This window comes from Dermacentor andersoni, chromosome 3 (assembly GCF_023375885.2).
Source record: "Dermacentor andersoni chromosome 3, qqDerAnde1_hic_scaffold, whole genome shotgun sequence".
Lineage (NCBI taxonomy): Eukaryota > Metazoa > Arthropoda > Arachnida > Ixodida > Ixodidae > Dermacentor > Dermacentor andersoni.
The window spans coordinates 133324744-133339598 of record NC_092816.1 but is presented as its reverse complement, the minus strand read 5'-3'; the positions used below and the strand labels follow the sequence as shown (position 1 = coordinate 133339598).

At 45.8% G+C, this 14855-nt stretch overlaps 2 protein-coding genes across 4 annotated transcripts in view; one reads left to right on the top strand and one right to left on the bottom strand.

Moving 5' to 3' along the window:
- The window catches only part of LOC126525213 (3-oxoacyl-[acyl-carrier-protein] reductase FabG-like), a 39304-nt gene extending 31478 nt beyond the window's left edge, over positions 1 to 7826 (bottom strand). Inside the window, exons 1-2 of one of the 2 annotated variants that reach the window (XM_072287297.1) lie at positions 7668 to 7826; positions 1610 to 1749 (exon numbers count right to left, since the gene is read on the bottom strand). In XM_072287297.1, the coding sequence (XP_072143398.1) occupies positions 1610 to 1749; positions 7668 to 7704 (177 nt within the window). In that variant the 5' untranslated portion in view covers positions 7705 to 7826. The remainder of the gene's footprint in view (positions 1 to 1609; positions 1750 to 7667) is intronic. The other variant, XM_050173246.3, reaches the window with a different exon arrangement.
- Positions 7827 to 9554: 1728 nt separating this feature from the next.
- LOC140216413 (cyclohexanol dehydrogenase-like) overlaps positions 9555 to 14855 on the top strand; it is a 51168-nt gene continuing 45867 nt past the window's right edge. For both annotated transcript variants that reach the window (XM_072286766.1, XM_072286767.1), the window contains exon 1: positions 9555 to 9901. In XM_072286766.1, the coding sequence (XP_072142867.1) occupies positions 9817 to 9901 (85 nt within the window). In that variant the 5' untranslated portion in view covers positions 9555 to 9816. The remainder of the gene's footprint in view (positions 9902 to 14855) is intronic.

Below are 14855 nucleotides of genomic sequence, written 5' to 3'. Positions count from 1 at the left end.
TCTGATGTGAGCAAGGGTGTGTGTGGGTCAGAGTAGTAGCAGTGTGCCGCGACTCCGTGGCACACCACGCACGCATGAAGTACGGGCTATAACTTTGAGCAGTTGGCCTTCCCCAAATCCTGCATTTTGATCCGCCATTAATGCCTGCAGTGCTTGGCACTGGAGTGGAATGCAGGACGGCGAAAGTAGACGTTTGCTTCGCAGAAGCAGCACTCAGTCTGGAAGGTCAGGGCTGCTATCTAAAAGGTCAGGGCCGCTAACTTGCATGAGTTCGAAAAGCCGACCTTCGGTTTCACCTCACACGATCGGCCTAGATTGGCCTGGGCCTGCGCCTAGGAAAATCAAGTGATACGAAACGGAACGTCGGCTTTTCAAGTGTGTACAAGATAGCGGCCCAGCCCTGGTTGTTTTAGTCGCTTCTCTGTGGTTTGATTCATCGTAGCCACTGGTTTCAGGATACGAAAGTTTTTTATTTCCTTTTTTGGACAGCCTTTCGTAGTTCGTGCAAGTTCGTATCAGAAGCGTGGCAGTTCACGTATTTGAAGACGGCTTCACTGGACCATATGTCGCCCTGTGCGTTGACCCGCTCAGCGTGCGCACATTACTTGCTTTGAGTAATGAACTTCTGATGTCCATTCCTTAGGCACCGGTGGCCGTGAAGTATTTTAGAATAAAATCGACATTATCACTATAGCGAAATCACTGTTTCTTGTATTAATTCCAACATCACATGTAAAGCCACCTTTGGTGACACGATCTCTATGGTTGTGGACACCGGTCATTCACGTTGTCCAGCTGCTTCATTCTGCGCAGGGAGCCCAGCGTTCTCCTTGTGATACATTCGACGAGGATGGTTTTTTTTAAATGGCTTGCAATGTGCTATTCGAGCCGTGGCTGTGATTTCGTCGTGTCAATGTGCGTGGAATACCTAGCGGCCTTCTTTTATTTTCGCGAGGCAACCTATAGATGCGCTATCTATGTCCGGAAGAAAGGCTGAATGTGAGAAAGATACAAATAACAGGGAGACTTCATTTACAGTCCTTACGTCCAGCACGGCAGGATGCCACGGCGTATACCAGTAACAGACATTACCGCGAGCCCTTCTCGAGACGGCTTGAAACGAATGGAGCCGAAAATCGTGCGTGCCTGCAAAATTTACAGCGTAGACTAAATAAGTAATAGTAATAGAAGAAATTCCCTCAATATCTAGTTTTCTTCTTTAATAACTACAAGCGCTTATTCATGGATACTTTGACGTACATCTTCACTGGTTAACTTGCACCGCTAGGGGTGTGTTGTCAGGGAGCGGGTCGAAGAACTGTATAGGGGGGCTACAGAAAAGAAGATGTCTTTTAATTAGTGCTTTTCCTAGGCTTCCGCCAATCGCGATTACGGCATCGATACTTTAATAATCAGATCACTCCACGTGCATGTATATATTTCAGCGCTTGTGATTTGTTCTGTTTGTTGTTTGAGGCGTTGCAATTTACTTCAACGTGTCGTCGCCAAATCTCGACGCTATTGTCGCTGGCCGTTGCTTCTTAGTCGCCTCAGTGTCTCGGCTTCACGAGCGACGTAAACCGACGGAGCTGGCAACGCCACTACTTGCCTTGTCCCGAGGAATCCCCTGTTGAGAGCAAGCTTCAGCCACCCTCTCCAGGTTCGCCTTGCTGCGAGCAGTCAGCGATAGCCAGCAACCGAGGGAAGCGAAGTGCAGAGCTGTGCTTTCGCCGATGCCCGATGACGCGCCTGTCAAGCGGTAGAAGGGACGGTAATCCGTTAGATTTTGGGTATAGCTTAACTTCTTGAAAATTTATTCCGTATTACAACCCTGCAAATTCAGGACATAACTTCTGCGAGTCGGTTCGCACTTGCGTGGGTTGTCACGTCAATGATGGCTACCTTATCAATACCACAAGGTAACAATGGGAAATTGGTGACATGAGCGATAGCACGTGACCACCATACAGCAGTAACTTCAACATGACGCCGTATAAGTGCCTGTTCTTTGCTGGCTTAGGGCTAGGTAGTTGTGTCTCGCTTTTTCTTTTCTCTTCCTTCTATAGGGAACTTGCATTTGACAATGAGAAGTGCTCAGAAACGTTAGGTACGTGTTTCCAGGTTGCGCTGAACAAACTACATCCTTCAAGAAGTATATATTTAGAGCTAATGTAGGCCATCCTCATGCGGACAAGTTTTGATGTCTGTGGCTTTATCAGAGGCCAAATAATATTGCTAGGCCCTCGCTTTCTGCCTGCCTAAAAGCGTAGCCGGGACTGAAAGTCGAAGCAAAGCAGCAATGAAAGGACCCCAGAAAGTAAAAGAACGATTACGGCAATGTTCATCTAAAGAATACTGTAATTTCGGGCTATTTCTAAAAATCAAGCAGTGTAACAACGTAATATTTTGCATTATTCTCTGAATGCGATATCTGCAGACCTGTGTCTGCAAATATCGCATTCGCAAGACAAACTGATGGGCGTATGTGAACGAAGCATTGTAAATACGTTAGTTTATAACTGTTACAACTTTGGAACTAGAATGCATATCCGCAGTGTAATGGGAGAACATATCAAAAGCACCTGAAGTAGCACTTGCGCAATGTAAAAAAAAAAGAAAAGGATATTTTGCTCACATTGCCATGCCACGTCACATTTTTGTGTAAAAGTATAAGAACCTCGACAACATGTACTTACGACAAAAAAGCTGCACTTGTGCACCTTTTGTCCATAAAATCACGCGTAAAAATAACATTTTGCTGTTTTTCTAGTAGCGCAAGAATTAGGACAAGGACGTAGAAGAGAATATGGTCGCACACAGGCGCTAACTTCCAACAACAATTTATTTCCGGGACGGATGCCACTTTTATAGCCTCAATTCTTCTCGCTTTTAAACATATGTCTACTGACCAGGTAACAGAGCAAGCGATAGTACACCCCACCTGCAGACTAGGCAAAAGCTATTATGTTAAACACATACGCAGTAATTCCAACTCCTTCTTTGATAGTGACATGGACGATTGGCTAACACAAGTATTGCCAAACTCTAACAATGGGAGCACTTTCATTGATGAGACGAGTTAATTTGCATTTGCTTCTCCTGATAATAACCATATCTTTAAATCGCAGAACGCATCCGCACTTATGACAATGAATTGCGAGGCAACAATCCGGCGAAGGCTTGTCAACTTTATTGGAGGGCTCCCTTGGCCTATCATTAATGCATCTGCCGGTTTGTCCGGCAGATGCACTCGTGCAAAAATGCACAAGATGGATCTGGATGGATGAAAAATGGATCTGGATTAGGTTGTAAAAGGCATTGAGAAGAACAGCGGGAAGTGTTTAGAGGTATCTTTTAGCGCGAAGACACGAAAGTAAGGTCCCCTTCAGGGTAATTGTGTCTGAGAAAAGGACTTGGCAGAAGGAAATTGCCGCCTACTTGCAAGACACGCTAAATATTCTCGACATTAATGACCCCTCCTTTGTGAAGTCTTCCGACCATGTTGTAGAATTCGCTAAAGTGCACTTTGACAAGGGGCTAAACGTATTATCCACTGACATAAAAGACCTTTATTACTCTATCCCTCAATCTGACCTGTTAACTTGAGTTGAAGAAAGTGAAGACTAATTTGGTGCATTGGGCGGTTTTGCAATGAAGCCGCAACTTCTGTTCTCAGTTTTTAGCATTACTCAAGCAATATCTAACCTGAACGTTTATCCAGTGAAATAATGTTCCGTTTCTGCAGAAACAAGGCGTATGTATCGGGTCTTCTTTGGCACCCATCCCCAGCAGTCTGTATCTTGCAAAAGTAGAGAGTCTTGTCAGAGAGGCTCAAGGAAACTTCAGTTTACAGAGCATTACAATGTGTTTATGATTTCCTTTTGTTTTTTGACTGCACTTGGCATTGTTTTCCAAAAGAATGTGAAGGTGTTGCAAGCATAACTTGTGAATGTCTTGGTCCCCTTGATGTGACATACAAAATGCCAATAGATAGGAGTATGTTTTCTCAATGTACAATTTGTGTTGTCTTACGATCACATATGCTGGTGTTACCAACCTAGAGCTAATAAGCCTATTTTATCGTGCAGTTCTGCTCATTCCAAGCTTATTAAAAGGGGCATAGCGAAAATGTATTTGCACAATGCACTAAAGAAGTCGTGCCCTCAAATAATTTATTCCAGATTTCAACAACAGGTAGCGCGGTTGAGTGAGGGTGGTTTTCTAAACAATTTTATTGTGTCATTTGCTTAAGCATTGCTCAGAGCAATGCAGTCAGGAGAAGCGGGTTTCTCGACGTCAGCCCTCCCCCCCCCCCCCCCCCCCCCAGCGCAGGGCCTGCTAAAAATTAAAAGAACTTTGCCGTAATTCCGTGCACCCAGCGCTTATCACATAACCTGAAGAAGGTAGGACTACATGACAAGGTTGACGTAGTATTCACTGCCCAAACAAGCTGATCAGGTTGTGTGCAGAAACAAGACCTTATAGTAAAACAAAGGACGCGTGCACAAATCAGCACAGAAAAGGGTACGTTAACTGTAGGACCTGCGTTATTTACCGAATTACATTGTCCTGCGGAAAGAATCATATCGGACAAACCGGCAGATGCACTCCAAGGGAGCACTTAGGGAGCACTCCAATAAAGTTGACGAGCCTTCGCCGGATGGTTGCCTCGCAATTCATGGTCATAAGTGCGGATGCGTTCCGCGATTTAAAGGTACAGTTATTATCGGGAGAAGCAAATGCGAATTAACTCGTCTCATAAATGAAAGTGCTCGCATTGAAGAAGTTGACAATGCTTGTGTTAGCCAATCGTCCATGTCACTATCAAAGAAGGAGTTGGAATTCCTGCGCATGCGTTTAACATAATAGCTTCTGCCTAGTCTGCAGGTGGGGTGTACTGTCGTTTGCTCTGTTACCTGGTTAGCAGAGACGTGTTTAAAAGCGAGAAGAATTGAGGCTATAAAATCTGCGTGCGTCCCGGAAATAAGTTGTTGTTGGAAGTTAGCGCTTGCTTGAGTCCACATTCTCTTCTACGTTCTTGTGCTTTTTGCGCTACAAGAAAAACTGTGAAGTGTTACACCGACAAGTCCAAATATCTGCACTGATAAAAATAACAAACGCAAAAACGGGCTTTCAAATATTTTGCACTTCACAGACAGGCAAACAATGCCACGTTGAAAATTTAAAACGCAGAACAATGTTCATGACTCCTCTGGTTGCAGTTCTGCAATACTACCTTTGAATGTCTGCACCCACCATAAGCTGATCAAGAACATTTTACGCACTGGCATTAATGCCGCCAACATTGCAAACGCAGCATTGCAGAAGGCCGCCGGGGAATGCGAAAGCAATTCACGCGACATTAAAAAGCGACCTCCGTCGTTAAGATATACCTTGATTCAAATTCACCTTCTCTCGCTTCGACACCGAAACCGGGCGCTCCTAGGACGCCGGACGGGGGGGGGGGGGGGGCAACATACTCACGTGACGCTTCCCGTCTCGACATACTTTCCGTTCGTCACAGAGTTGATCGGCTGTGCGCGCATCATGTCAAATACCTGGCGATGCTCATGCCTCGGCTACCCACCGTCACTTGCCGCACGAGCGCGCGCCGACGGATCGGATGCCTCAGTGGGTCACTGCAGTGAGCTTCCGTGCGTCACAAGCGCGTCGAGAAAAAACGTGTGCGGCGATTCCGGAGCTGTTGTGCACCGTGCGGGAATCGGAGCGCAAAAAGAAAGAGGCAAATGTCGTTTAATGTGCGTCTTGAAAACGCATAGCGTTATGTTTTCATTTATTATTAGATTTTTTTTAACCCTGTAGGTGGCTCTGATGAGGAAAAGAATGGAGCTGGCAGCTTATGTAATGCGTAGATCAGAACCGATAGAACCGTAGGGTAGAACCAAGGGAACGGAAGCGGAGTAAAAAAATATTGCAGGGAACGAGGCGGCGTGATGAAATGAGGAAATCTGCAGGCACAAGATGGAAGCAGCTGTCACAAAACAGGAGTGATTTGAGATTGTTGGAAGAGACCTTCGTCCCACAGTGGACATCAAAATAGGCTGCTGACGATGACAAAGTTGCCCTGAACTCTGCCTCGTCCAGCAGCAGTTCTGCTTTTGCAAAATGGGCATTAAAAGCGTAAGGGTTAACAATTTTTTTTCTGTTACTTACTAATTGGACTGCGACGGCTACTGTGGGACCATCTACTGCGCGCCGACATAGAGGTACGAAAAGTGAGGACGCCATCTTTAAAATATGCAGAGCCATATTTTTAAATATCTTATTTGATTTACCATAAAATACGGTTACCCGGTTTATCTATTTACCTATAGCGCGTTTTTTTTTTCTTTACGCCGAATACTTTTTGAAAGAAAAAGCTCCGTAATTTACTAGTATTACGTCACTAGAGTTTAATTATTCTCTGAGGTGGGCAGTATATGCAAAAGAAAGCTATGTAATTCAGTCAATAATAAATTACATAAATGAAATGTCTTCTTAGTCTTGAACTTTACGAGCACATGTTTGTATTGGAAAGCTGAATCGAATCGTTGCAAAAGCCTAATCCAGTGTTTCCGCATTTCACTGTCGCCACGTACATCGGAAGAACTGGGGTCGAATTATTATTTCAGTTTAGGTGATCACGTACAAAGCACCACGAAGCGTGGCTCGTCCTCTAACTGTCCTGTGCGACAAAGTAGGCTGGCACAAAACGAAGGTGCCGTAACGCTTCCCCCTTCCTACGATTTAAGACCGATTGGTGCTTTGCGGTTCCAATGCGCAATGAGGCAAATTAAACGAAACATTTGACGGCGGTTATTTTGAAATACACGGCCGTTTACAGTTGTAAACAAGGCACTAGACTTATATCGCGATTTCCTTCAGCTGTCCAATTTACACATGTGTCATAAAGTTTGTTACAAAAAAAATCACTAATGTAGTTACTTTATTTGTGAATGAATTATTTTGGTTATTGTTGCGAAAAGGCCCGCCTGGGCAGGTAATTCATCTGCGGTGACGTAATTCGGTCACACTTCCTGCGGGCACCCCGAACATAAGAACTGGGGACTGGGCCCCAGTTATGCGCCACTAGTCTTGGCGCTCTTTGTCAATATCTGGCCCTTACGTCAATATGCAACATAAATCGTCGTCATCATCAGCCCCACCATCATTAGTTACGCAAAACGGCACCGCTCTATATTCCACCGAGCTTTTGGACGAAAAACGTAACGGGTAATTGATAGGCAAATGCGGCGTTTTATTTTCTTTTCGAACTGTATATCGCACTTGCCACAGCTGTATCAACGCAACTTAGAAGGAACCATCCTCATCGCAAGACAACATATTCGATTTCCGGCAGCAGTAACTTCCCACAAAAAATGCTCATCTTCACATTCTCCTGTCACTACGGCGACCATTTCTGCCCATTAGATAGCCTTGCGACGTTACACGCGGACCAATCAATTCCTTCTAGCAAGGAAGCGCAGCGGCTCAAAACGCAAGAGTGAGAATGTTACAACTAAACGTAGTAGCTTTCGTAGCTTTCTAAAATCATGCGCATGGGTCACAAGAACTGAGTTCCACGCAGTGCTTCTCGAGACGCAGTAGCGCGCGTTCGTTTGCCGACAATTTACAACGGCCCGCTGCAGCAGACGTCGTTTACATACCAGTTATCAGGGCCACTTTTCCTCTGAGCTCCGGCATTGTGGGCTGAGATGCACGGGAACTCTTGGCGCCTCGGATGTTCAGACGAGAGTAGCGTCGGCAAGCTTTCGCGACGGGTTGGCCCGGAGCGTATCTTGAGCGGCAGTGATGCTATCAAAGGGTACCGCGAAAGCAGAGGGCGACGAGCGGCGGACGCGACCCACAGCGTGTGACCTCGAGTTCTAATATTGGCGCGCGGGTGATCATGGATAAGAGAAGGTTGGCGCAACGCGTACGACGGCAATAAACAGCAAGAAAGAAGCACTGCGCCGCTCAGCCCGCCTTCGGAACCCGACTGTCTGTGGAGCATTTTTTTCTCGCGAAATGATCGCCCCGACACATGACGCTGCGCTTGGCCTACTCGACCCAGTGTTTCTCCCGAAACGCTTGTGCAACTGTGGTCGTTTGTTGATACGTACGCATTTATTGACTTCGTCGAGGGTATCCGATGCGACGTCTACGTGTGGCTGCCGTACGCGCGCGCTCGCCGTAGCTCACGCAGCCGTTGTCTTTTCGCAATAGCGTACGCAGAGCGCGGTGGTGCAAGGCATTAAATTTAGTAGAATTTGATCACGTGTTCGTCCAGTTTATCTTGGCTTTATTGTGTCACGTTAATGCTCCCTCCTAGCTCCTTCCTTCCTACGTGGCTGCCGGTCGTGCCGCTGGAGCATCTTTCTGTGAGCTCAGCTGCGGAGTGCATGCTTTAGAGTAGACTGAGTGAAGGCCCATACTAACTGACGGCAGTATGCCGCGCGCTGCCCTCCTCGGTACAGTCTCTACAAAAGAACCTCACACAGCGATCAAAAGCTGACCCCGTAGTGTGTAACCATTATGTAATATTTCAAACATGGTAGCAGGGGCGTAGACTATAGGGACCATGCATTTAACATGGTAGATGCATATCATAAAACCACGTGCTATAGCGCTTCAATGTATTTTTTTCTCGTATTGACGTATTAGCTGATGCCTAGCATACTATACTCAGCACTTATGCGTAAAACCAATACCTAAGACAATGCCGCACTGCTCTATGAAGATATCATGCGTCTACTTATGTGTGTAGGACAGCAGGGACAAAATAATGCCAGGATGTGCGAGCGCGTGGCAATTGCATCTCTGCGCCCTTTAACGAAGCGTGTGCCTTCTGCAGAGATATGGCAACGCGTGTGAGCGTCATTTCATGGTCGTGTCAGTGCTGATACGCGCCTCCTTTTTTTTTCCCTCTGCCGGAATCGCGATGATTGCAGAAGGTTGCGGGACGAGCGTGCTATCCTTTTCGGCTGGCGGAGTGTGCAGTGCATTGTCACACGTCACAAGGGCTCAAAGAGACACCGGTCTCCTAACGTAATCGCCCGCAAGCATCGGAACGGACTTTTCCACAATTGTGCGCGCACGGCCAGCGGTGGCCTCTAGGCAGTATGGGATGTAGGCGCACCCACCAAGGTCCATCTATATATGTCACGAAGCTAGGAACGAAAAGCGTGCCAAAACCTATGCGCAGAGATATTTAATAGTGCATGATTGAAGCGCGATTGAGTGGTGGTGCGCACAAACACTGAAACTGGGAAACCTATGCGAGAAAATAAAATGAACGCAAATATTTAATTACAATACTGCTATACGAGTAAATATTTCATTTAAAATGTTTTTGCTGTACTAAAACAACAAATGTTAATGTTTTTCAATTCCCAGTTTATCAGTTCGTTCTTGGTGAGCCTAAGGTCCCTTTATGAGCTTTTCTAAAAAAAGCTAAGTACCGAAAACGTTTGCGGCGCCGCCGACGCACCTTATTGGACAGCGCGTACTTCCGGATGGGAGCCGCTTCCGTCCGCCATGTTCTTCCTGGGCCAGTTCACCTGCTGAGTTCGACGACGCTAGCACGCTTGTTTTCTTGCTTGACCAGTTGTGCCGGCTACAGATTTTCAGCGAAGGCGACTTCTGCATATCTGTCGCTGTTTGCTGGAAGTCAGCGTACCTTTCAGCACGCTTCTTGCTGCCTGCTGCTGCCGCAGCCGCCACAGCTGCCGCCGCTGCCACCGAAATGCGCGTTAGGAAGAAAACGCGTGGGAAAAGAAGTGATGTAGTACGAAGAAAAAGCTCGTCAGGAAGAACATGACGGCCGACGCAAACGTGGTAGGAGAGGAGGAACTGGGCGCTACTTGGCGCTACTTGGCGAAATCCGATCTGGGGACTTTAGGTGAGCCCTACCAACGCGTGATTTTGGCGCAAGACTTGGCGAGACTGTGCAAACGAGTTATGTCGTGCGGAATGGCGTTGCTCACTTGAACGCGGCAGTTTCATCTGAGGTTTCCTTTTTTATTACTTGCTTGCGTGTTTCTTCAAAGCCTGGCCTGCGCTTCACTTCAAATTTTGAGTGACCTAGCGCACGACAGTGATTGGCGAAAGGTTTGAGTGGAGGCTTTTCGTTATCGTGCAAGTTCGCGCTGCGGCATCCGACGCGCTGTCTCTCGCCGTGACGATAAATGCGGAGCGCTCCGCGAAGAAACGTTGCTCTATGTTTGTTCACTCTCAGTAACATAGACTCTGAGTGTCCGACGGGCAGCAATACTAGTAAGGCGAATGTTTTCTGAATGATAATGTGGGACAATATTGTCTTCTCTGATACCTGTTGGATATGAATGCATATCGGTGTTTGATGAGTGAAAGAAATATTTAGTTGCTACATCTCGAGGCCTACATATGCAAACACTGTGACCAGAGAGTTGGAAGACTGCATATTTATTTTGCTGTTCATGAACGTTATGTAACAAGCGGTTCGAAATAACAATCAGAAAAAAAAGCATATGTGCAGTCACATACAAGTGACGCCACGAGGCTTCAAACAGCTCATTCGTTGCCGTTTGCCTTCTCCTGCCTTGTTACCTGTTTCTTTTTTTTCGAAGAGATGCAACCCAGGATTTGCATAGAACTTGGTGACGCTAATCTAGAGGAATTCGATATCCCAGAAGTAACGCCGGAAGAAGTAAAGAAAGCCTTGGGAGCTATACAAAGGGGGAAGGCAGCTGGGGAGGATCAGGTAACAGGAGATTTGCTGAAGGATGGTGGGCAGATTGTTCTAGAAAAACTGGCCACCCTGTATACACAATGCCTCAAGACCTCGAGCGTACCGGAATCTTGGAAGAACGCTAACATAATCCTAATCCATAAGAAAGGCGACGCCAAAGACTTGAAAAATTATAGACCGATCAGCTTACTGTCCGTTGCCTACAAAGTATTTACTAAGGTAATTGCAAATAGAATCCGGAACACCTTAGACTTCCGTCAACCAAAGGACCAGGCAGGATTCCGTAAAGGCTACTCAACAATAGATCATATTCACACTATCAATCAGGTGATAGAGAAATGTGCGGAATATAACCAACCATTATATATAGCTTTCATTGATTACGAGAAAGCGTTTGATTCAGTCGAAACCTCAGCAGTCATGGAGGCATTGCGGAATCAGGGTGTAGACGAGCCGTATGTAAAAATACTGAAAGATATCTATAGCGGCTCCACAGCCACTGTACTCCTCCATAAAGAAAGCAACAAAATCCCAATAAAGAAAGGCGTCAGGCAGGGAGATACGATCTCTCCAATGCTATTCACAGCGTGTTTACAGGAGGTATTCAGAGACCTGGATTGGGAAGAATTGGGGATAAGAGTAAATGGAGAATACCTTAGTAACTTGCGCTTCGCTGATGATATTGCCTTGCTTAGTAACTCAGGGGACCAACTGCAATGCATGCTCACTGATCTGGAGAGGCAGAGCAGAAGGGTGGGACTAAAAATGAATCTGCAGAAAACTAAAGTAATGTTTAACAGTCTCGGAAGGGAACAGCAGTTTACGATAGGTAGCGAGGCACTGGAAGTGGTAAGAGAATACATCTACTTAGGACAGGTAGTGACTGCTGATCCAGATCATGAGAGTGAAGTAATCAGAAGAATAAGAATGGGCTGGGGTGCGTTTGGCAGGCATTCGCAGATCATGAACAGCAGGTTGCCATTATCCCTCAAGAGAAAAGTGTATAACAGCTGTGTCTTACCAGTACTCACGTACGGGGCAGAAACCTGGAGGCTTACGAAAAGGGTTCTACTTAAATTGAGGACGACGCAACGAGCTATGGAAAGAAGAATGATAGGTGTAACGTTAAGGGATAAGAAAAGAGCAGATTGGGTGAGGGAACAAACGCGCGTTAATGACATCTTAGTTGAAATCAAGAAAAAGAAATGGGCATGGGCAGGACATGTAATGAGGAGGGAAGATAACCGATGGTCATTAAGGGTTACGGACTGGATTCCGAGGGAAGGGAAGCGTAGCAGGGGGCGACAGAAAGTTAGGTGGGCAGATGAGATTAGGAAGTTTGGAGGGTCAACATGGCCACAATTAGTACATGACCGGGGTAGTTGGAGAAGTATGGGAGAGGCCTTTGCCCTGCAGTGGGCGTAATCAGGCTGATGATGATGATGATGATGGTGACGCTGTTGGTGATAACTTTAGAATGTGGCGCGAAACCACCTAGACTGAGCCGATTTTGTCTGAACGCAGACATCAACTCCAATATCCTATTTGGCTTTTGTTTGTTAAAGTTGTGCGAAAACCAGTGTTCCATCTTTGTGATAAATGTGTGCACTTCCCTCCGACGAGTTAAACGCTCTCCTCCACTCTCTACTTCCTTGATTAAGCTGGCATCCGCACAAATTTCAGAAATAGGCAGCCGAATGAGAGCTCACGAGCGCACGTCATGTTTTCCTTTGCTGATCATTATTCAGGCTGTACAGCCTGTTATGTAATAAATTTATTATTAGATTAATTGAACTCAGCTAGCAAAAAAGAGACATTCCTCCAGATTGTCACGCATGTCTAAAGCGAAGACCAATAAATGCGTTCAATCACAAATGCCACTGATACACATATCATCATCCGAATGAATAAAGTACGCCGCTAGCAGCTCGCTTGCCTGAGCGTTACTTTTTCGGAGCAATTAAATAAACGCCAACACCGGTTTGCACAAGCTACACGTAGGCCCAAAACAATGTGTTTGGCTTTTTAAAGGTGTGTATCCATTCTTGCTTCTCTCTTGAAAGTGCATCAAAGTTGTTCTTAACTAACCGAAACGATGGAATACGCCGAGGAAACAGAAAATTCCGCGTCGCAGCATCCAGCTACTGCGGTGGCACTCGAAAACAGGCACCGAAGAGGACGCGCTAACACGGCCTAAATCATAAAGACTTCGTGCTCGCCTTTTCAAACCTCTGACTCATCTGTGCCCACTCGACAGGTAGTAACATAAGCATGTACATATATTCTTCGACTTTTTCTACCTAGATGGATGTACTTTAAAACATCACGAAAGGCAAACTAGATAAATCGACATAATTTTTTTTTCCTGTACCACGGGAGGCTACAAAGTATTGCATGCTGGCTAGACACGTTGCACATCTTATTGGAGACACTGTATTCATATTTTCAAAGATGTGCCATAGCCATGCCAATTCAATTGATAGTAATGTAGAACTAAACAGTACCTGTATACAGTAGACGTTAAAAACGTCACAAATTATGTAACAAATAAATGGAAATGTTTTCTTCAGCAGAATGTGACACAAACATATTCCCTGTAGACTAGATACAAGCCTTAATGAACGCACATTATTCACATTTTGAGAGTGCTGGCATATCCCATGCCAACTGAATAGGCAGTAACTTTATAAATCGCAACATTCCACTTTGCTTACCAGTATGCAGCAAATAAAAAAAGACGAGTTTCTGTTGATCACACGATAATGCGTGATTATACGAGAAAGCACGGAATTTTACGGTCGTCATGGATGACATCCACTGCAGACAATATTTGGCCCAGAATCAGGCTTTGTCCTGATAGCGAAAGATTACGGAGTTTTACGTGATAAACCATTGCCATGATAGCTGCCGCATAACTTCAACACTAAGCATTCACAGTGTAGGCGTACTCTTACTCTTTCTTTGCAATTTCGATCTTCAATGCACATGTCGACGCTAACAGTATCACGCCTTCCACTTCAGGCATGTAGCTTAGATGGGTCGGGAGAAAATCTTTCGGTTTGCATTTTGACACATGCATGTCTGCAGGAATGAAATTGCTAAACAAATTGCACATGCTTCGGCTTTTCGTCAGATAGTGCAGTGTATTTTGTCTAGTGTGCCAACCAACGTGACTGTAGGCATTAATATATTTTTGTGCAGGGTACTGGAAGTTTAGTTACATGAAGATTGTATTGTGTATGGAATACGGTGTTGTGGTTCAGCAGAAGTCCCGTCTATTTGTCCTCGGTGAATTGCACGAAGAGCAATAGGGAGCAACAAGCAATGCCTTAACTAATCTGGTGATGTTCACCGCCGTATTCACCAAGCCATTCATTCCGACCAGCGTGGCCGGGATAATTTCCCCGCCGCGGCGGTCGAAACTCACTGGGGGCGAAACACAAAAACGTCCATATTCCGTGCACTAAGGGAATGGTAAAGATCCCCTGGTGTTCGTAATTATTATGGAGTCCCACACTGCAGCCTGCCTCATAAGCAAATTGTGATTTTGGGACCTAGAACTCCAGAATTCCATTCCACTCGGGAGTATTGCGCAAAGAAAGTTTGCAAGAACATATTTGTTGTGGGCAAAGTGCAGTGGTGCGCACAATTTACCAGTAAAAGCTGCGCTCCATCCTTGGGCCTGGCGTACGCGTCCATGGGAACGCTTGCCCGAGGATGTTACAGGTCCCGTAAATGTTGTCTCGTATATGGTAGGCGCCGACATCCATTCGAAGGGGCCTAAAGTAGTTCGAATGACCACTACAGCTACTTAAGCAACAATTTATTGTATTCATGAGCTCTTAAGGTTTGGAGTCCCGTAAACACTCCTGCCCGATAACGCATCACTATTCACCTATCAAGACTGTCGAGCTTACCCCCAAAATTGGGAATAAGGCACTTACGGACCACCTCGCGTTACCCAAGGAGCAATGTACTGGCTGAAATCAGTGCATTGCTAGACCAGCCAGCGGCTAATGATGCCAAAGGCAGGACCTTGTCAGGCTCCTGCCTTATTCTTGGCGCCCTCTTTTCGTTGAAAAGAAACGAACTTTCACTTTCAACTTTCACTTTCGTAGGTAGCAGA